At 42.0% G+C, this 23758-nt stretch overlaps 1 protein-coding gene across 2 annotated transcripts; it reads left to right on the top strand.

Moving 5' to 3' along the window:
* Positions 1-5062: 5062 nt before the first annotated feature.
* Positions 5063-23758, top strand: gnrhr4 (gonadotropin releasing hormone receptor 4). 2 transcript variants are annotated; one of them, XM_073032855.1, is made up of 5 exons: positions 5063-5145; positions 11816-11909; positions 12072-12775; positions 19031-19235; positions 22504-23758. In XM_073032855.1, the coding sequence occupies exons 3-5, from the start codon at positions 12224-12226 to the stop codon at positions 22992-22994; spliced, it is 1248 nt and encodes a 415-aa protein (XP_072888956.1). In that variant the 5' UTR covers positions 5063-5145; positions 11816-11909; positions 12072-12223; the 3' UTR covers positions 22995-23758. The 2 variants fall into 2 exon arrangements, with proteins under 2 accessions (XP_072888956.1, XP_072888957.1); XM_073032856.1 differs by lacking the exon at positions 11816-11909 and having other exon boundaries at positions 5066-5145.

The following is a 23758-nucleotide window of genomic DNA, read 5'->3' on the forward strand; positions in this document are numbered from 1 at the left end:
AGACTGAATTTGGAGTCTAACTATGATGGTGCCAGAATGAAAAAATTAGGACCTTAAGACTCTAAGACATAGGAGCAGAATTTCGCTATTCAGCTCATCAAGTCTGCTCTACCATTCTATGATGGCTGATTTATTATCCATCTCAACCCCCATTCTCCTGCCTTCTCTCTGTCATCCTTTCCCATGCAACCTAAGCTTTAAGTATATCCTGTGATTTGTCCTCCATAGCCTTCTGAGGGAATGAATTCCACAGATTCACTACCTTTTACCTAAAGACATCCCTCCTCAACTCTGTTCTAAAGGGATGTCCTTGTATTATGTGGCTGTTCCCAATGGTCCTAGACTTGCCCCCCACTATAAGAAACATCATCTCCAGATCCACCCGATTTAGGTCTTTCAATGAGACTTTCCCCTCATTCTTCAAAACTCGAACGCATACTGGCCCAGGGCGATCAAATGCTCCTTATGTAGTAGTAGTAGGTCTCCGTTGGTCTTGATAGACCATGGATTTGCACCCTGGGCAAGGTTTTTTTTAATGGAAGACCGGCAGTTGCCCAAGCTGCAAGTCTCCCCTCTCCACGCCACCGATGTTGTCCAAGGGAAGGGCATTAGGACCCATACAGCTTGGCACTGGTGTCGTCGCAGAGCAATGTGTGGTTAAGTGCCTTGCTCAAGGACACACACGTAGCCTCAGCCAAGGCTCGAACTTGCGACCTTCAGATCACTTGGCCACTTAACACATCCTCATGTATTAACCATTTCATTGAAGCTTTTTCCGCTAGTTGCATTTTGACTTCAGTTTTACCAGGGCAAGGTTATCTGCCACTGAGTTAAATGTTCTATCTTGATATCAAGGCAGTCACTCTAACATCACATTTGAAGTTTGCACTATCATCCAACTTTTGAGTAAAACTGTGTAAGGTTCCTCAGACAGTCTGTTGGTTAGGCAGCATCTCAGGAACATAAATTGTTGATGCTTTGAATCGGAAGCCTGTATCTAGACTGGAACCGAGTGGACCTGGCAAAACCCAAAATATCCACTGGTGAATAGATAATTTATTTATTTTTATTTAATTCATTTAGAAATACAGCACAGTAACAGACCCTTCTGGCCCAATGAGCATAGGCGGCCCAATTACACCCATGTGACCTACTAACCCACATGTCTTTGTAATGTGGGAGGAAACCAGAGGACCATATTCTTCCATACTCTGGCTCTTTATGTGCCTCTAAACACCCTTTAAATGCAGTAATTACAAGGAATATCACCCACTCTCTGTGTAAGGTAGTCTTCCCCTCAACTCCTCTTTAAAATTTCATCCACTCACCTTAAAGCTGTGCCCCGTTGTTTTTGAATCCACCATATTGGAGGTGGGGGGGGGAGATTCTGACAATTTACCCTATCCACGCTACTTATAATTTTATATATATCCATCATGTCACCCACTCGGAGTTCTTCAGCCAAAGATAAGAAGCCAAGTCTATCTAATCTTTCTTGATAACCAAGACACATCATCCCAGGTAATATCAGGGTTACAGCCCAGAGTGTTGACAGTTCCTCCCCCACTCCCCCCCCCCCCCTACCCACAGTCATAGAGTAATACAGCACAGAAATAGTCCTTTTGGCCTAACAATCCATGTCAACCATAGCATCCTCCCTGCTAGTGCCAGGTACCCACACTTGGCTCATTACCCTCCGAGCCTCTCCCTTCCATATATTATTCTTAAATGTTGCAATTGTACCCACCTTAGCCACTTCCTCTGGCAGCTCATTCCAGGTACTCATCACCATCTGTGTAAATAGGTTGCTTCTCAAGTCTCTTTTAAACCTCTCCCCTCTTATTGTGTATCTGTGCCCTCGAGTTTTGGACATTTCAACCTTGGGGGAAAAGACCAAGACTGCCATCTTATCCAAGCCCACCTTGATTTTATAAACTCAAAGAGATCTCTCCTCATTCTCTTATGCTCCAAGGAATAAAGATCCGGTGTGGACAACATCTTCCTACAACTCAGGTCCTCAAGTCCAGGCAGCATCTCTGTAAATCTCTTCTGATTTTCCTGTAATGGGGTGACCAAACCTTTAGACAATACTCCAAGTCCTTGTTTATGAATGATATTTCATATCTTCTCTTGTATTTCTTTATAAATGCCTTCAAAAAAATAAATCTCAATGTATTATGTGTTAATATACAGGTACTTTGACAATAAATTTACTTTCAACTTTGAAGTGCAGCCTCACCAATGATTTATATATCTGCTACATAAAGTCCCTACTTCTAAATTCAGTGCCCCAACTGATGAAGGCTAGCGTGCTAAATGCATTCTTCACCACCCTGTGTATTTACATGACCACTTTCAGTGAGCTATTCACTTGTACTCACAGATCCCTTTGCCCCACAGCATTTTTTAGTGCCCTGTTTTTCACTGTAAGTGTTCCACACTGGCTTGAATGTCTAAAGTGCATCAACCCATAGTCATCAAAATTGAAATCTATTTGCCATTTCTCAGCCCATCTACCTAATTGATCAAGACCTCTCTGCAATTCACCGGAACTTGCTTCACAATCAACAACACCCCTAATTTAGCATCAGCTGCAAACTTGCTAATCATAGAGTCATAGAAAAGTACGGCACAGAAACAGGCCCTTTGGCCCATCTAGTCCATGCCAAAGTATTTAAACTACCTACTCCCATCAACCTGCACCTGGACCATAGCCCTCCGTACCACTTATAGCCATGTACCTGTCCAAACTTCTCTTAAACATTGAAATCGAGCTCACATGCACCATCTGCACTGGCAGCTCATTCTACATTCTCACAATACTTTGAGTGAAGCAGTTTCCCTTCGTGTTCCTCTTAAACATTTCACCTTTCACCCTGAGCCTAGTTGTAGTCCCACCAAACCTCAGTGGAAAAGGCCAGCTTGCATTTACCCTATCTACACCCTTATCAAATCTCCCTTCAATCTTTTATGTTCCAAGGAATAATCTCCTAACCTATTCAATCCTTCCTCATAACTCAGGTCCTCCAATCCTGGCAATATCCTTATAATTTTTTTTTATCATGCCAAGTATATACATATCCAAAGCATTTACATTCATAATGATGTCCCAACCTTGACCTCTAGGGCTCTCCACCAGTAACAGGCCTCCAGTCAGAGAATCAGTCTTCAACCATCACACTCTGCTTCCTAACATCAAGCCTCTTATGAATGAATATACCTTCTTTTGAATCCCATGCAACCAAATGTTGTTTGATCTGCTGAGTTCCTCTAGCAGATTATCTGTTGTTTCAGATTCCAGCACCTCCATCAGACAAATCTCTTCTGTACTCTCTGCAGTTCTATCATGTCCTCCCTGCAGTGTGGTGACCAGAACTGGGCAGTACTCCAACTGAGGTCTGACCAATGTTGTATAGAATTGGAGCACAACCTTACTGTTCTTGTATTCAGTGGCCTGATTCATGAAGGCCAGCATCCCATATGGATTCCTAATCACGTTATTACCCATATTGTCACCTTCAATGATCTTAGGACTGCTGAAACATTCTGGTGAATCTCCTCTGCATCTTCTCTAGTGCATCCATATCCTCTTTTCCTATGTTCATTTGTAAGCTCTTAACTGTTATAGTCACTGCTGAGGCTTATCAACTCAATCATCTTCTTTTTTCATCCCCTTTGCTACCTGTATTTCCACTTTCAGGAAATGAATCACCTGAACACCCGTTCACCAATATTCTGAGATAAAACTAATGGGTTCATGGACCAATCTGAAATATCATGGTGGTGAGGAAGAATTATTGAGTGAGGGTCTTCAGGCTTCTGTACCTCAAAGTATTAGCTTCATATGGTAGTGACAAGAAGAGGGTATGTACTGCATGGTGAGGGCTCTTCATGATCAATGGTGTCTTCGTTTATGTCTTCAATGGTGGGAGGGCTGTGCCTGTAATATAGCTGGCCGAGTCTGCAACCCTCTGCAGCCTCTTGCTATCCTGTGCATTGGAGCCCCTCCATACTGGGCATTGATACAACCAGTCAGAGGCTGTCCATCATACTCCGTAGAAACTTGCCATTTTCTTTGGTGACGTACCAAATCTCCTCAACGGTTAATGCAGTAGATCCATTGACATACCTTCTTCGTAATTGCATCAATATGTTGGGCCCAGGATAGATCCTCTAAGATGTGGATGCTCAGGGACTTAATGGTGCTAACCCATTCCACCAATGACCCCCAATAAGGACTGCTCTGTGTTCTCCTGACATCCCTTATCTGAGGTCCACAATCAATTCATTGGTGTGAGTTTGCTGTTGCCACTCCATTAAACCAGCCAATCTACTTCACTCCTGTAAGCTTCCATAGCCACCTGAGATTCTACCAATTGTGTTGCCACCTGAAAATTCATAGATGGAGTTTGAGCTGTAATTTGCCACCCGGTCACAAGTGTGCAGGGAATAGAGCACAGAGCTAAATACACCTTCTTGAGACCGGACCCAATTCGATTTCCCAATTTGCATGATCTAGCACCTGCCCAAGTAAATTTCGTCTGTCAACACTCCACCCAACTTTACACCCGATCCATATTCTGATTTAGACTACCTTCCCTGCTGTCCATTACACCACAAATTCTTCGTGTCATCCGCAAACAGATCTGCATCCCTGACTAAGCGTATGCAGCCTTGGATGTGAATGCCAGTGTATCTCCGGCAGATGACTGGGCGCAGTTGCCCTGAATTGCGGATTCTTGGCAGATTGAGTTTAAGTTTACAGGAGGTTTAGATATTTGGAATAAATTCTTCCGCCGAAGATTCTGCGTGAGTGCGCCATGTAATCAGCTAAAGCCGGGAATGCTTCTGCGAGGACTTAGCGTTGGGCTTCACACCTATAAGCCCGCGGGAGCAGGAGTAATGAAACTCGGGCTGTGGGAAGAGAGGCTGCGGAGACAGCCTGTGTCTGCAGCACAGCTGAGTGTGTGGGTTTGAGGTGCACAGCCGCTCTTCGTCTCACGCTGCACAGATACAGTACCGGTCCCTCCCGGCTGCAGACTCTGAACTTATCCTCCCGTCGGTCATCGCCTAGTGATTCAGGGCAAGTCCTCTGCACCCATCTCGGTCTATTTAAGATCCCTGCCTCTTTCCCTGCGGCGCAAGGTAAGAGATCATTTGGCGATGGCAAAAAATGTTGCTTACAGTAAGTGAATTTACAACGTTTAGGTGAACCGCGCGTTGATAATTTGGAGAATAACACTGACTAGCGCGGTTCCACAAATGTATATATAATAACTTTATTTTATAACTACAGTTTGTTCTTCGGCAAATGAGTCTAACAAGCGGTAAAGCAATGAAGGTGTATTCACCGAGATTCAATGCACAGCTTTCGTCCAATTCCGCTTTACACTTCTGAAAACCCCCAATTTAAATTGTGGGGTCAATTGTACCTGGTCCGAAGGTGACATTAATTGGTCACTGAACTCAAACCTTTGCAAGTGCTTCCATGCGGCCGTTTACGTCCTTCATGTCATTCCTTAACCCCGACCTCTACTAGCAAGCTACCTGGTGCCTGTCTTACTGTTTTTAATTCATGTTGTTCCCGGTAGATATTTGGGTCTGAACGACTTTGCAAAGCTTTTTGAGTCTTATAGACGAAGCTAACGTCGTGCTGAATTGAAAATTGTTGCTAGTGTGAGCATGACATCGGTCTCACAGCAGAAGTGTGCTACGAAGAACGAAAAACAGGTTGGCTTCAATGTGGACCTTGTTTACCCACATCAGACCTTTTTTTAAAAATATATCTTTGGCTGACTCTTTGCTGTTCTAGTTTTCCTTTTCTCAGCGTGACTTGACCATCATCCTGTTTTCCTTCTCTCTATCATGTGGAAGGGAAGGGTGCAGTTGATCTCAGTTTAGGGTTAAAAGGTGGGCACAACATTGTGAGCCAAAGGGCTCACTGAGCTGTAGTTCGAATTTCAAAGTAAATTTATTATCAATGTACGTATATGTCACCTTATACAATCCTGAGATACGTTTTCTTGTGGACATTCTCAATAAATCCAGTAATCAAAGAAAGACTGCACTAAGATGGGCTTTCAACCATTGTGTAAAATACGTCAAGCAGTGCATATGCCAGAATGAAAGAAACAATAACAATAAATAAGCAATAAGTATCAAGAACATGAGATGAAGAGTCCTTGAAAGTGAATGTATAGGTTGTGGGGACATTTCAATGATGGGGCAAGTGAAGTTGAGTGAAGTTATCTCCTTTGGTTCAAGAGCCTGATGGTTAAGAGCAATTACAGTTCCTGAACCAGATGGAGTGAGTCCTGAGGCTCCTGTACCTTCTTCCTGGTGGCAGCACCGAGAAGAGAGCATGATCTGGGTGGTGGGGCCCCTGATGGTGTGTGGGTGCAGCTTTCCTACGACAATGTTTTGTATAGGTGTGCTCAATGGTGGAGTGGGGAGGGTGGGGTGGGGTGCTGTTCAATGTTCTATTTTCTATCCTATACAGTGCATTCACTACTTCACTCTTTACTTTAAAATCCATTCTTTGCCCCCTTGTAAATTTCCAGAAGCTCGTCTCTTAATCTTTTACAGTCCTTGCATCAAATTCCTGATGGATATGTGGTTCATAATATCATTGTTTAGTTTATCTCTCAAGGTCCTATTCTTTACAATATACCATTTAAGAGGTTTAGTATCAGTTCATTTGTGACACCACATATATTTCTCCACAATACAAAGATTTCACTGGGATTATTTAATAAAGTGGATATCATCCAGACAATTCCTCACCATTACCATATTGTCCTTCTGGGGTTCAGCACCCCAAATTGATTCTTGAATAATTTATAGTGTCATTACAGCCATATTGGAATAGGAATTGGTTTATCATTGTTACATGTACTGAGATACAGTGAAAAACTTAGTTTTGCATGCCATTCCTACAGATCATTTCAAAATTTTATTAGGCACCTACTTTACCTAATGAAGTGGCCACTGGGTGTATGTTCATGGTTTCCTGAGATACTCAAACCATCCTGTCTGCACCAACAATCATTCCACTGTTAAAGTCACTTAGACCACATTTCTTCCCCATTCTGATGTTTGGTCTGTACAATAACAGAACCTCTTGACCATGCTTACATGCTTTTATGCATTGAGCGACATGATTGGCTAATTATTGATATCTGCATTAATGAGCAGGTGTACCTAATAAAGTGGCAATGAGTGTATTAGTACAGTTACACAGAAAGTGGGGTGTGGATAGACAATAAGTTGCAAGACCCATGATGAGGTAAATTGTGAGATCAAGAATTCATTTTAATGTTCAAGAAGTTCATTCAAAACACTTAGAACTACAGGATAGAGCTATCTGTACTTCCTATTTGACCTGTAATTTCCTTTCTTTTGCTGAAAGGCTGAGATTGACCCTATTATTGCAAACACAACCAATTTTGAATTTCAAAAAGAGAAACTTTGAACCATTGAATCACTGAGAATATTGTGTGATTGACAAAAAATATTCTGTTACTATTAACTAAAGTATTTCCACCAAAATATTGCAGCAATACTGTGTGATTTCAAATTTGTCACTTTGGAGCAAGTTAAGACTGGTTCGACCAAGATGTTCACTGATATGTTGAACTAGGTGCTTAGAAAGAAAGAATTTGAAGAATTGACTTCATTGGAACATTTCAAGCTTCTAGTGCTGACTGTGAACATGAATTCAATCAAATGTAAATCCAGAAACAGACCGGAAGTGGAACTTCTGAATAATCTAATGAGAATTAAAACAATTCTTTGATCTGGATGCAAAATTAATCTGGATAATGGATTTGTAATAAAGACAGATGAGAAAAATTATGAAACATGAAGATTTTCTTCGTTGAACTGTATTTCGCTAGACCCTTCAATTATTAAATAAAACCAAAAGTAGAGTATGTGATTTGTAAATTTTCTTTCTTTCTTTATCAATCTTTTTATAGATTTAAAAAGAGCATATATAAAAGCAAGAGGAGAATTATCTCAAATATATATATCAATAACAATACATACAGAAGGTGAAATAAACATTATCAAAATCATACATAGTATTAATCTGATATAGAATGTATAATAAAGAAAAAGATAATTAATTCTCCTCTTATTAATTCATAAAAAAAGACTTTCTGAATTTTTTATATGAAAAAGCTCCTACTATTCTCTACAAACAAAAACAAAAAGGAAGAAAAAACGGATTGGGCAGTCTATCCTGAGAATAAAACCAAGAAAAGAAAGATTTTCTGATCAAATCCAAAACTTCAAAAAAATAACTGGAAGAGAGTCAGTACAAAAATCAATAAATTGAATGATATGAAGATATTGAATAAAAGGTCGCCAGATTTCTTCAAATTTAAAGGATGTATCAAATGTCCGACTTCTTATTTTCTCTAAACTTAGACAGGACATGATGGAGGAAAGCCAATAAAAAAAGAGTAGGTGGATTAGGATCCTTCCAGTTAAGTAAAACGGCTGTCCTAGCCAATAAAGTTGAAAAGGCCATCATCCGCTGAGCAGGAACAGGAATATCTCCTGCTTCCGATGGAATAATCCCAAAAATTGCTGTAAGTAAATTTGGTTTTAGGTCCAGATCCAAGACTTTTGATAAAGTATTAAAGACATCTTTCCAAAAATTGTCCACCTTTATGCAAGACCAAAACATGTGAGTTAAAGTGGCCACCTCAATATTACATCTATTGCATATAGGATTGATAGTGGGGAAAAATACAGGCTAATTTACCCTTTGACATATGTGTCAGATGCACTACCTTGAACTGCATCAAGGAATGACGGGCACAAATAGATGAAGTATTTACCAAATGAAAAATCTTACTCCATTGATTTTCTGAAAGTAACTCTTGAAATTCCAATTCCCAAGCACCTTTAATTTTATTGTTAGATGTCATTCGTAAATTCAATAACCATTTATAAATTGTAGCTATCAGTCCTTTTTGAAGTGGTTGTGACTTCAAAATTTTCATTCTAAATATTCAGAGCATGCATATTACAAAAAAAAAACTTTTAAAGTGCAGTGCAGCTTTCAGGCCATGTACTGCTCAGAGCAATGCAGCTGTAAAAAAAGTACCAGGAATGTTGGTCAACAGCTTGCCATTCTCTTAACTCATCATCAGGAAATCTGTCATCCAAGTGATAACACACACATTGAATGAATGGAATAATAAGCACAGCATTGTTGTCAGAATTTATAGATGCAAGCAGATCTTTCACTTTGTCACTGCAATAAACTATTTCACTATGATACTGTGACTAACTTGTTCATTTTGCGTACTGCAGTGCTTCAATTGTATCCAAACAGCTTTTCCGAAGGAGATGCCAGATCTCCTGAAACATCACTAAGGGCAAGTTGTGCTACTCAATATTGTGGATTGATCACAATCTTCAGGCTGTGGTTCCTGATTGGACTGTTACATTCACTAACTTGCTCTTTGCAATACTGGATCAAAACTTCATAATTCCTCATGAAAGCAGTAACGGCAAAATGTCTTGACTGCCATCTTACTTTCTTTGGTGGTTTAAATGACGTAACATCACAATCTGTGATGTTAGCTAATTCTTCTAGCTTTCCTCTTGTACTCGATGACCTGCTGTACATTGTATACACTATTTGCGGCAGTGGTTCCAAATCCTGCATAATTGATACTTTTTTCATGCGTCGTCCTATCCCAGTTCTTCTCTGTGTGCAACGCAATATTGCTCAGACAGATGCTTTCTTTCTCATTGATGAATTGCCTTCACACCATTATTCTTTCCAAGCATAACATCCTTACCAACATAACATATTAACATAATTTCAGAATTCTATTAACATTATATAAAATAAAATTTCAGCTGTGCGGCACCAAAGGCTATGTGCGCGGGAGCATTTCTGTCAGTGTACGGCTGCTCACCACGCATCTTAGAGGAAAGGCGGGGCTAACTCCTGTTATATTGTGAGTTTCTGCCATTGCTGGAAATCCAGAGTAACACACACACACAACGTCAGAGGAACTCAGCAGGCCAGGCAGCATCTATTGAAAGGAATAAACAGTTGATAATTTGGGTTGAAACCCTTCATCAGCACTGTAAAGGAAGGGGACAGAAGCCAGAATAAGGTGGGGAAAGAGAAGTACAGCCTCCAACCTAACAGCATGAACATCAATTTCTCTAGATTTCAGTAATTTCTCTACCTCTCTTTTTCCATTCCCTATACTGGTTCCCATCTTACCTCTTCTCTCCTCCTCACCTGTCCATCACCTCCCTGTGGTGGCCCTCTTCCTTTTCTGGTCCACTCTCTTCTCCTTTCAGATTCCTTCTTCTTCAGCCCTTTATCTTTTCTACCTTTTACCTCCCTGCTTCTCACTTCATCCCAGCTCCCCCACCCACCCACCTTCTCCCTCACCTGACTTCACCTTTCACCTGCCAATTTGCACTCCTTCCCTGACCCCACCTTCTTATTCTGGCTTCTTCCCCCTTCAATTCCAGTCCTGATAAAGAGTTTTGGTCTGAATCATCGGCATTTTTTCCTCTCCATTGACGCTGCCTGAACTGCTGATTTTCTCCAGCGTTTTATCTGTGTTAATATGACGCTTATCCTCAGATAGCTGTCGTTCATTGTGTTCGAACTCTCAGTAAATTGGTTGTGTTATGTTATTAAGTGTAAGGCACTTTGTGTTCTTTATACAAAGATCACATGACACTTAGAGCAAAGGAATCATAAAATTCTCTCTGGTTTCCTTACCAATGTTTAGACTGATGATTTATTTTGAGATACAGTGCTGAATAGATCTTTCCAGCCCTTCGAGCCATAGTGCCAGCAACCCCTAGCCTAATCACAGGACAATTTACAAATGTACCAATTAACCTACTAGCAGTCCTAATGTCTTTGGACTGTGGGAGGAAACTGGAGCACCCGGAGAGTAAATACACATTCCACAGAGAGGATATACAATATCCTACAATGGACTGTGGAACTGAACTCCAATCTTTGACACTTCGAGCTGTAGCAGCATCATGCTATCTGCTACGCACCTCCAAGAGGACCACAGCCTTGTCACAGGCTTTGGAGGCATGCATACCTCAATGACACAGAGAGCCATGTTGGCTGGAGTCAGGGCCTTGGGTTTTGGCTCATGGTAGGGTCACCCATGCCAAATTGGTCAAAGGGTAGAGGCCAGACTAAGAGTGGTCCACTGGTCCTCTGGCTCAGGGCTAACAACCCTGCCCGGTAAAAAACAATTGTTATGGAAACAGTAATGAAAAGTCCTTTATAATCGGTGTGGGATGTTATGGACAGACAGAGATGGAGGACCTTCATTGCCGCTCTAAAGACCAGCACTGTAACAGGCAGTAAGTTAGTAAATAGGAACTTCTGCTCTACCATGGTGCCCCATTAAGTCACATTAAGTTATTATTTGAGTTTTTGATTAACGCATTGATTTTGTGGCCTATCATTACATATTGTTCGGCTGTCTTCTTTGCAATATTAGTAACTGTACTTCAGAAGTCCTCAACTGGTTGTCACCTGTGGAGACACAAGGGATTGCAGAAGCAAAAGAAAAGGCAAAATGCTGAAAGAACTCAGCGGGCCGAGCAGCATCCACGGAAGCAAACGGACAGGTGGTTGTTTCTGGATCCTGCATCAGTCTCGAAAGCTGAATTCCTCCAGCACTTCATATTTTTCTGGTTGTCAAGTATGTTGAGTCATCCTGAAACCTCGAAGGGTGTATATTTTAATCTTATTGTATTTTGATCTGATAAAGGGATTAGTCTATTGTTCTGATTCCAGGGTATTGGCACCGCTCAGGAGTTACCTCACCAAAAAAAAAACAAGGACTGAATGTTTGTGTAGGAATCCCACTCACATGCTTTTACTGCAAAAGGTAAGGATATTTTTACCTAGAGGCAATATACTTCAACCTTCCCAGCTGGCACTATTGATTCAAGATGGAGTAGGAATGTTGACACCCAGTGTTAGAATAAGCAGAATCTCCTATCTCCCCTTCGTTGCTCAGTGTGTAACAAGCGTCTTGTTTGACTTGCAGGCTGGAATACAATCTCGGTTCAACCTTCATATAGAATAATGCACCCTGCCATCTTCAAGGTCCAGAGGATATCCTGCCACTCTGAGCATTCCCTTTGAATTTGATCCCGTCGAACAGGTATCCACCACACTGTTCAGAGCCCAGTATCTATAATGAATGCTAGTGTTGATGCTTTCATCAGTCCTTTCCTTTATCAGACCCTTCTCTGTGACTATAATGGTACGGATATGGCTACTGCCATGGGACACTGGTGTAACAAAAGCATCGGTCCTCACTTTCAACTTCCCATCTTCTCCAGCGCAGCTAAAGTAAGAGTGGGGATCACCATCCTCATTTTCACCATTTCTGCTTTCTGCAACATTGGCGTGCTGTGGGTTACCAGTCGGAACCGCAAGAGGAAATCCCACGTCAGAATTCTGATCGTCAACCTCGTGGTGGCGGACCTCCTGGTGACCTTTATCGTGATGCCGGTTGACGCTGCCTGGAATATCACCGTGCAGTGGCAGGGCGGAGACGCCGCCTGCAAGCTGCTCATGTTCCTCAAGCTGATGGCCATGTACTCCTGCGCGTTTGTCACCGTGGTGATTAGCATCGACCGCCAGTCAGCCATTCTAAACCCCCTGGGCATCAGCGAGGCTAAGAAAAGGAATAAGGTCATGTTGACCGTGGCTTGGCTACTAAGTGGCACCTTGGCCACGCCCCAGGTGAGAGAGCTGTTCTGCTTTTGATCTTCATCCCTGTGGAATTGAATAATGGCCCAAGTTTTGTCCCACTGAGTACCTATATCCAATTGGTTTTAAGGTTAATTGACAAATAATATAACTATTGTGTTGTTTCAGAAAATTGATAGAGGTGTATAAGAGGTGTAGGTAGAGTGGACAACCGGAGCCTTGTTCCAAGGGTGACTAATACAAGCGAGCATAATTTTAAAGTGATTTGAGGAAAGTATAGGGGGGATGTCAGAGGTATTATGAGGGTCACTAGTAAACTCAAGTGCAGGAATCACAGAGACTTCAGCAAATTAAACAAAAGTAAAGATTTATCACAGAGACTAACTAGAGAAAAAAACACCAATGAGAACTCAGGCAAATTGCACAGGATGTTAATGAACTTAAATGATACACAGACAAACTCGGTTAGAGTTTCACCTGACAAGGAACCACAATGACCAACAAAGAGGGTTTGGCATGCCACCCCCACCCCACCAAAATACATCCTGAAGCACAGAGGAATTCCATAGCAATCGGGGAAATGTTGTAGCCTGGGGAAAAGTATACACTCAGGACAACAAATACTTTTTTGGGTTTTAATTCCTTTATCTGTTTTAGATGTTTAAGTGCCAGAAGAGGGTCTTAAAACAAAACGAATGACTTTACAGTCAGGTCCTGCCATTAAAATCTCCATTTAATCTTTGATCCACACACTTATGTATCGACCAGTTGCGTATGCAATATAAAAATACAAAGAAAACCGCACAAAACTAATACAGTACTAATACGGTAGTGGCAATTCTGCTTGGCCGGTGAGGAACTTTGCAAGCCACGCTATCCAGCGTCGAGTTCTTTACTCGTCAAAATCTTTCTTCACCCAGCCCTGTACCTCTGGGGGGGTGGGGGGGGGGAGACTTGATTCCAACGCTCCACCAGCTTTGGCAGCAGAAAGTGATTGCTATGGGGTAACAAGTGTCCAGACAAAGCGATAATTCCCGAAGTGAACAACTACAATACCAGACCATGTTAATTCAGTAATCCCAGGTTGAATAGAAGTCATAAATACAAAGGGAGTTTAACAATTTCTATGATACAAAATGAGACACCTGCAAAACAAAGCAAAAACCCAGAGCTAGTCCAAAGACAAACAATTAGAAAAAGTGAACAATCCAAGGAAAATGCATACCAACGAGGTGACACTGTGAAAATACAGTCTACATACTACATGGTTGTGACACGTAGATTTTTTATAGAGTAGTGGGTGCATGGAAAATGTGGCTCTGTCCGCCACAACAGACAGGATCTCCCAGTTGCCACCCACTTCAACTCTGCTTCACATTCCCGTTCGGATATGTCCATACGTGGCCTCCTCTACTGCCATGATGAGGTCAAACTCAGGTTGGAGGAGCAACACCTCATATACCGTCTGGGTAGTCTCCAGCCCCTTGGCATGAACATCGAATTTTCCAACTTCTGGTAATTCCCTCCCTCTCCCTTCCCCCATCCCACCTTCACTCTGTCTCCTCTTCCAGCTGCCTATCACCTCTCGTGATTCTGTCTTCTTCTACTACCCATAGTGCTTTCCCCTTACATTCCTTCTTCACGTTTCCTGCCTATCCCCTCCCTGCTTCCCCTCCCCCACCCCTTGATCTTTCCTCTGATTGGCTTCTTCTCCTTCCCACCCTCCCCCCACCTTCTTTATAGGGCCCCTGTCCCCTCCTTCTTCAGTTCTGACGAAGGGTCTTGGCCCGAAATGTTGACTGCTCATTTCTATGGATGTTGCCCGACCTGCTGAGTTCCTCCAGTGTGTTTGTACGTGTAGAAAATGCTGTTGTGGGAGAGTTGATGGAGGCAGATATGTACATTAGGGACATTTAAGAGACTCTTAGATAGGCACATTTATGAAAGAAAAGTGGAGGGCTCTGTAGGAGGGAAGAGTTGGACTGAACTTTCAGAAGGTTACAAAACTCAGCATACAAGGAAGTCCCTTTTAGAACCGAAATGAGGATGAATTTCTTTAGCCAGAGGGTGATGAACCTGTGGAATTCATTGACACAGGTGGCTGTGGAGGCCAAGTCATTGGGTATATTTAAAGTGGAGGTTGATAAATTCTTGACTACTAAGGGTATAAAAGGTTATGGAGAGAAGTCAGAAAATGGGGTTGAAGGGGATAATAAGTCAGCTATGACTCAATGGCGGAGCAGACTTGATGGGCTGAATGGTCAAATTCTGCTCATATGTCCCATGGCCCTATGGTCTTAAAAGGTCAGGATAACAGAAAAGGTCTTGACTGTGCTGTAATGTTCTATGCTCCATGTTCAAACTTACAGTCCATTCCTGTTGATTAACAGGAGAATTTGGCCAAGCAAATCATCTCGAACCATTAAAGATAGTTTGTTGAAATTGCTGCACTAACAAGTTCCTGAAAACACTGTTTCACTGCATTGGCAACTAGCTAAACCAAAAAGCATTTCCTGTCAACAGCTTGGCTTCCCACGATCAGAATTCACTCCAGACGCATCAGGAGTGAAACTCACCACAGGGAACATCGTAACACAAATGGTACAACAAACGGATTAAGCCTGTGACATTTAACCATGTTTGTGCCTTGCCATTGGGCAAAATGCTAGGTATTCACCCTGATTTTCACACTTAATTTTGAAAGAGAGCAAGTTAGGAAGGACAAGTGGTCGAGAGAGATCAGGTCCAGGAATTTTAAACACCAGCTGTTCTGCAGATGCTGGAAATCCAGAGTAACACACACAAAATGCTGGAGGAACTCTGCAGCTGAGGTTGATAGGTTCTTGATTAGTAAGAGTGTCAAAGATTCCAGGAAGAAGGCAGAAGAATGGGTAGAGAGGGATAGTAAATCAGCCATGATGGGATGATGAAAATGACTCAATGGGCCAAATGGTCTCACTCTGCTCCTATGCCTTATGGTCTTAACTGTACCTTAAACACAATCCCTGATCTAGGGTATCATTTCTCCATTCTTCTCCCTACTTAGTTCTCTCTCCCCGATAAATTAACATAAAACTGATAACCAAGGAAAAATTCAAGGGGGAATTCAGACTGCAAAACCAAAAGGCTAGGCTCAGGTAAATGACTATGTGACAGGTGACAAGTGTCTTCTAATGTATACATGGGTACAGAATGTGGCCTCAGCCTTGGCTGTCTGAAATATTATAAGTGGTCATGTTCCTAGAAAACCCTTTTTTAGCAGTGATTCATGAAGTAAAGGAGATATTTATTTTCATTGAGAGTGACATTTACAGTGGTGACTATATTAGGCACACCTGTACACCTGTTTATTAATGTAAATATCTAATTAGCGTATCACGCGGCAGCAATTCAATGTTTAAAAGGCATGCAGATGTGGTCAAGAGGTTCAGTTGTTGTTCAGACCAAACAATGAGATGAGGAAGAAATGTGACCTAAGTGATTTTGACTGGAATAATTGGTGTGGTTTAAGGGTGGTTTAAGAGTCTTTGTTACTGCTCATCTCCAGGGATTTTCACACCCAAGTCTCTAGGGTTTACAGAGAATGGTGTGGAAAGCAATAAACGTTCAGTGAGAGGCAGTTCTGTGGGTGAAAATGCCTTATTAATGAGAGAGGTCAGAGAAGAAGAGGACATGAGTTGAGAGTTATGGGGCAAAAGTTTAGGGGTAACACGAGGGGGAACTTCTTTACTCAGGGAGTGGTAGCTGTGTGGAACGAGCTTCCAGTAGTAGTGGTAGAGGCAGGTTCGATATTGTCATATTAAAAAAATTGGATAGGTATATGGACAGGAAAGGAATGGAGGGTTATGGGCTGAGTGCAGGTCGGTGGGACTAGGTGAAACTTCGGAGAATAGGTCAGCACAGACTAGAAGGGCTAAGATGACCTGTTTCCTTGCTGTAATTGTTATATGGTTATATGGTTATAAGAATGGCCAGACTGGTTCAAACTGACAGGAAGGCGACAGTAACTCAAATAACCGCATGTTATAACAGGGTGTGCAGGACAGCATTTATGAATGCACAATACATTAAACCTTGAAATGGATGGGCTACCGCAGACCATGAACTGGCCCTCTTTTTTTTTACCAGTCCTAATGAAGTGTCTCAGCCCAAAATGTCGACTGTTTACTCTTTTCTATAGATGCTGCCTGGCCTGCTGAGTTCCTCCGGCATTGTGTGTGTGTCACTCTAGATTTCCAGCATCTGCAGATTTTCTTATGTTTGTGATGCTCTCAGTGACCTCTTTATTAGGTACAGGAGGTAACACATAAAGTTGTCACTGAGTGTATTGTTGTAAGTGGTCATGTTCCTGGAGATCCTTACTTAAGCAGTGAAAGAGGTTAACGTAATCAATAAAAGACTTGTGTCCATTGAAAACCGGCATTCAGATTTTGCTTTCAATGCTATGGAAGCTTAACAAAATTGCTCAGCACGTCAGTAGCTCATGTTGAAAACAAAATTGGAGACTTTTTCAGCACTGGGAAGGGAAACCTTATTTGCTGGTAATTACAGAGTATTTACCTAGTAATGTTTTTTTTTTGATGGCATGTAATATTTCAGAACCACAAGTATTATAGCAAGACTTGCAAATTGCCATCTGCACTTGACACGTTTCTTTCCATCCAGACCACTGTACTGCACCTTAATTCTGCAAAAATCGTAAATGATTTATTCTTTGAATTGAACTGAACTGAAGGAGATCCGAATAACTATTGCATATTACCTCATTCGTTATACTGAGTAAACAAACCCACCATTGTAAAGACCACTTCACAGCATCCTGCTGAATAAGTTTAGACCCTGTCATAGAGTGGAAAAACACAGCAACTAATATGCGCACAACACAAAAAAATCCCAGAAGAAGCAGTGAGCTGAATTTTAAGGTGCTTACAAATGTAATTTGCTCTTATTACATGCATGTGTTAAAGAGCATTACCTTTAAATATTGCAGCAGTTCTCATGTGTATCAAATAATATTGTTGCAGATAATGCAGTAGAATTTACAGTATTTCAGCAGCTGTTAGATGAGGTTAATTAGGTTTCTATGTACTAGAAATTTGTTTTGGTGACATTTTCAGTAGTGTGTTAGTAATAATTTTACGAAGTTATTCATAAGACCATAAGATATATGATCGGAATCAAACCATTCAGCCCAGTAATCAGAGGTGTAAAGGGATTTGGGAGGACTCGTGCAGGGTTCCATAAGGGTTAACTTACAGATTGATTCAGTGGTAAGGAAGGAGAAAATGTAATGTTAGCATATATTTCAAGAGAACCAGAATATAAGAGCAAGGACATGATCCTGAGTCCTTATAAGCCATTGGTCAGACCACACTTGCAGTTTCCTGAGCAGTTTTGACCCTTTATCTGAGAAAGGATATGCTATGCATAGCAATATTCAAGATTCAAATTTCAGGGTTGTTTAATGTCATTTCCTGTACACAAGTGAAAAGAAGAACAAAATAATTGTTAATCTGGATCCAATGCAGCACAAAATAAACACAATAAAATGAAGAATAAATTTGAAAAACACAATAAACTCATAAGATAGCTTATTTACTTTGTACATAGATTGACTGAATGTTGTGACTCTGACAGGAAATGATAAAGTAGTGGTGGTAGGGGGTTTGGTGGGATGGGTTGGTGAGTGGGGGGTATTGATTAGCTTTACTGCTGAGGAAAGTAAGTTTTGGAATCTGGTCCTCCTGGCATGGATAGTACGTTGACTCCTTGCTGGGAGTGGGACGACGAGTCCATGTGGAGGGTGGCTGAGATCCTTCATGTTACTGGCCTTTTTCTGGCATCTTTCTGTGTATATGTCATTAATGGTGCCTAGGCAGGTAATGGTGATGCAATGGGCAGTTTTGTCTACCTGTCGTAGAGCCTTCCTGTCCGCCCCAGAGCAGTGTTAGTACCATGCAGTTAAAAAGCATGTTAGGTTGCTCTCTACTGAGCATCTGTAGAAGGGCCTGAGCTTAGATTTTCATAGTCCAGCTCCCTTCACCCCCCCCCCCTCAGAAAGTAAAGGCGTTGGTGAGCTTTCCTGACTGTGCAAGATGAGTTCTGGGGCCATGAGTGGTTTGAGCGGGATGCGCACTCCCTGGAGTTTGAAACTGCACGCTGTTTCCACTGCTGTGCCGCCAATATGCAAATAACATTGCGAGCAAGGCAGTGCAGAAAGCAGCATAGAGATATAGGTACTCTACATGAACTTGTTACGGAATACTGTATGTGTAATTTCTTTTGCAGATTCTCCTGTTCCATACTGTAACCATTAATGAACCCCAGAACTTCACACAGTGTACCACAGTTGGGAGTTTCAAGCATCACTGGCAAGAAACCTCCTACAACATGTTTACCTTTGTTTTCCTCTTTCTCATGCCGTTGATGATCATGATATTGTGCTACACCCGGATTCTGATGGAGATATCAAACAGGATGGCCAAGGAAAACTGTAAGTTACACGCCCATTATCACCAGTTTCATCTTCTTCCTTGCATGGGCGCTGAATTTAGATGAAGACGCATTTCACAGCTTTTGTTTAACGGCTTATTCTCAGAATTCCCAATCTGCAGAAATGCCTAACTTACTCAGATCTCCCTTCCAGACTTTTCAATTTTACCCTCACCTTTCAGCTTAATTAACCCACTCTGCTCTATGTTTGAGCCAGGTTCAGATTTATTTATCACATGTACTCTGATACATACATGGAAGTGTGTCATTTGTGCTAACAACCAGCACACTTAAGGATGTACTGGGGGGCAGCCCACAAGTGTCACCACATGTCCTGACACCAATGGAGCATGCCCACAAATGGCGGAAACAGCAGAGACACTACAATGGAGAACATACCAAGTTACAAAACAACAGCACCATGACAACCCCCGTTTCTCCCAAACATCCCACCCACCCATGCCTACGCATATTCCTCCAACATTAGGGAAAGCCATCTTTTGCCTCCAGAGGACTTGTGGATTCACAAACAGTGGGGCTTTGACTTCCCTAGCAGATTTGCAGAGATTCGCAGTCTTGGGTCCTGCCTTGATAGTTTACCTCTCCTTATACATTGAACTTTCATATACCCTGGGGTGCACTGTGATGTTATTTTCGACCCAATTGATGGAGAGGTTTTTTGTTTCAGTCACTGGCTTGGCTATTTCAGGGGATGAAGTGAGTATAATTGCCAATGTCTCTGGAATAAGAAAGGAAAAATCAAAGTAATTGGCAGTTAGTTACTTGATTGGGAAACATTATTTGTGGATGTCGGGTCAAGACAGGATCAAATTTGGATTAATTTTAGGAAGTCAAGTGACTGATTAATATTTACTGTCTAAAAGCACAAATAAGGAGTGTTTACTTCATGGACAGTTACCATTAAGTCTACATCAATAAACAAGGTGCCAGAGGAAATCAGTAGGTCAGGCATCACCTATGGAGGGAAATAGAGACAAATGACGTTTCAAGTTCGGACCCTTCATCTGGACTGAGTTCAAGATTCAAGATTAGACTTATTGGTCACATGTGTATCGAAACATACAGTGAAGTGTGTCATTTACATTAACAACCAACACAGTCTGAGGATGTGCTGGAGGCTGCCCACAAGTGTCACCACACACCCAGCCACCAACATAGTATGCCCACAATCTTCATCAGCACAGCACACAGCCAACGCGTAAAAAGAAAGCATACAACCGAGTTAGGGTTTGGGTTCAGGTGAAGTGTCTTGACCTGAAATGCTGACTATCCATCTCCATCCTTAGATGCTGCCTGACCTGCTACGTTCCTCCAGCATTTTGCACGTTGTTTCAGATTTCAGCGGCTGCAGTGTCCTCATCAAATCAGACCAGTGGAAAACAATGCTGGAGAGCTAGATGAATTGAAGAAGAATTTTACATCAGTCTTCAATGTGGAAGTATCTAGCAGTATGCCGGAAGTTCAAGAGTGTCGGGGAGGGGGGTAGCAGAAGGGAATGCAGTTGCAATTACCAGGAAGAGGGTGCTTGGGACACTGGAAGTTCTGAAGGTAGATAAATCATCTGGACCAGATGGACTATGCTCCAGGGCTCTGAAAGAGGTGGCTGGAATGATTGTGGAGGCATTAGTAATGATCTTTCAAGAATCAATAAATTCTGGCATGCTTCCGGATGACTGGAAAATTAAAAATGTCACTCCGCTCTTCAAGAAGGGAGGGAGGCAGAAGAAAGGAAGTTATAGACCAGTTAGTCTGACCTCAGTGGTGGGATGATGTTGGAGTTCATTGTTAAGGATGTGATTTCAGGATACTTGGAGGCACATGATAGACTAGGCCATAGTCAGCATGGCTTCCTTATGGAAAAATCTTACCTGAAAAATCTGTTGGAATACTTTGAAGAAATAATAAACAGGATAGATAAAGAAGCATTGGTGGATGTTGGGTACTTGGATTTTCAGAAGGCCTTTGACAAGATACCATACATTAGACCACTTAACAAGTTAAGAGCCCATGATATTACAGGAACAATTCTACCATGGATAGAGCATTGTCTGATTGGCAGGATGCAAAGTCTGAGAATAAAGGAAACCTTTTCTGGTTGGCTGCCAGAGACCAGTGATGTTCCTCAGGGGTCGGTGTTGGGATTACTTCTTCTTACATTATATGTCAATGATTTGGATTACAGAATTGAGGGCTTTGTGGCCAGGTTTGCAGATGGTATGAAGCTAGCTGGAGGGGCAGGTAGTGTCAAGGAAGCAGGGAGATTGCAGAAGGACTTAGACAGATTAGGAGAATGGGCAAAGAAGTGGCAGATGGAATACAGTGTCAAGAAGTGTATGGTCATGCACTTTTGTAGAATAAATAAAAGCATAGATTATTTTCTAAATGGAGAGAACATTCAAAAATCAAAGGTATAAATGGACTTGGGAATCCTTGTGCAGGATTCCCTAAGTGTTAATTTGCACATTGAGTTGGTGGTGAGGAAGGCAAGTGTAATGTTAGCATTCATTTTGAAAGGATTAGAATATAAAAACAAGGATGTAATTTTGAGGTTTTATAAAGCTCTGGTGAGGCCCCACTTGGAGCATTGTGAGCAGTTTAGTGTCCCTTATCTAAGAATGGATGTGCTGACCTTGGAGAGGGTTCAAAAGAGGTTCATGAAAATGATTCTGGGATTGAAAGGCTTATCATATGAGGAGCATTTGATGGCTCTGTGCCTTCACTGACTGGAACTCAGAAGAATGAGGGGAAATCTCATTGAATCCTATCAAATGTTGAAAAGCCTCAATAGAGTGGATGTGGAGAGGATGTTTCCTATGGTTGGGCACTCTAGGACCAGGGGAAACAGCCTCAGAATAGAGGGGCATCCATTTAGATGAGGAGGAATTTCTTCGGCCAGAAAGTGGTGAATCTGTGGAATTCGTTGCCACAAGCAGCTGTGAAGGCCACATCATTAGGGATATTTAAGGCAGAGGTTGATAGATTCTTGATCATTCAGGACATGAATGGTTATGGGGAAAAGGCAAGAGATTGGGCCTGAGAGGGAAATGGGTCAGCCATGATGAAATAGTGGAGCAGCCTTGATGGGCCGAATAGCCTAATTCTGATCCTATATCTTATGCTCTAAGTCAACATGCCTGAGAGGAAGAGAGAAAAAGTAAAATGAACAAAGTTCTCGGTGCAAGTTTTTGATTTCAATCTGTACTATTTTTGAGATGAAGATGTTAGTTTGTTTTGTTTTTCATTTCTAGTATCTGCAACGGAAGTGCATTTAAGACGGTCAAAGAACAATATACCAAAGGCACGCCTAAGAACTTTGAAGATGAGCATCATTATTGTAACCTCCTTCATCGTTTGCTGGACACCCTATTACCTCCTGGGACTCTGGTACTGGTTCTCCCCAGAAATGCTTTCTGAAGGAAGGGTCTCACATGCATTGAGTCACATCCTCTTCATCTTTGGTCTCTTCAACACAGTCTTGGATCCCATCACCTACGGGCTTTTTACCATCCACTTCAGAAGAGGACTACAATGGTGCTGCCACACAGCAACATTGCCCTCCCACTCAGACCTTAGCTCTACACGGACAGGCTCGTTCAGGTGCTCGGGGTCGTCTTTTCGGCTCAAGAGGTTGCCGGCACCTGGTCAAGAAGGTCTAAGGTCAATCACAGAGACCGAGCCTCACAGCAAAGACAGCTGTTGCAGGAATGGTTACCTTGATGCACAGGAAGGGTACCCGTGAAGGCACCAGACTGGTGAGATCACCAAACTAGACAGCAGGTCAGTCCAGCTGTAAGTAACAGTTCAATCAGTGTGTGCATGGTTTAATTTACCAGCTCTTCCAGTGGTTGAAGTTTCTTTTCTTCCCCATTTTTCCTATTCCTTGCCTTTGTGAGTTTATTCTGCACAGAGTCAAGGAGTAATTTTATCAGGGGTGCCATTCAGTCCATTAAGTTTTTACAATCCCTATCTGACAGCAATCTAGTTCATCCTAGTACACTGACCTTCTCCCCATATTCCTGGAAGTTCATCTCCTTCAATACTCATCCATCAAATTAAGTTGTTTCTTAGACAAAAAAAAAAATTGGACGTGAACCAAAGGTGTCTTCCTATCACAAGTAATGCCAATAATACTCAAACACCAGGATTGGGGTGTTTATAAGCAATGCTCTTGGGACTGTCAGAATCATCTTCAAGTATTTCAATCTTAAAATGGTTAGTCAAATCTCCCCAATGCATCACCAGCACCAGCCTATCACCAACACCCTCCCCCTCTGTTAAGTGTGTGTGTGTATACACACACAGAAAGGAGTCAGAAAAAAGCCGGAAGTATCATGAACCCACCCTGCTCATGGGCTGTTTGTCCAAATCACATCAGGTAGGAGGCTACGCCAGGATCACTAGACTCAAAAGCAGTTACTTTCTCCAATCAGTAAGGCTGATCAACACCTCCACCCACTAATACACCCCACTACACCCTGCACTTTGTCATTTCCTGTCAGAGGT

Source organism: Hemitrygon akajei, chromosome 30, assembly GCF_048418815.1.
Source record: "Hemitrygon akajei chromosome 30, sHemAka1.3, whole genome shotgun sequence".
Taxonomy (NCBI): Eukaryota; Metazoa; Chordata; class Chondrichthyes; order Myliobatiformes; family Dasyatidae; genus Hemitrygon; species Hemitrygon akajei.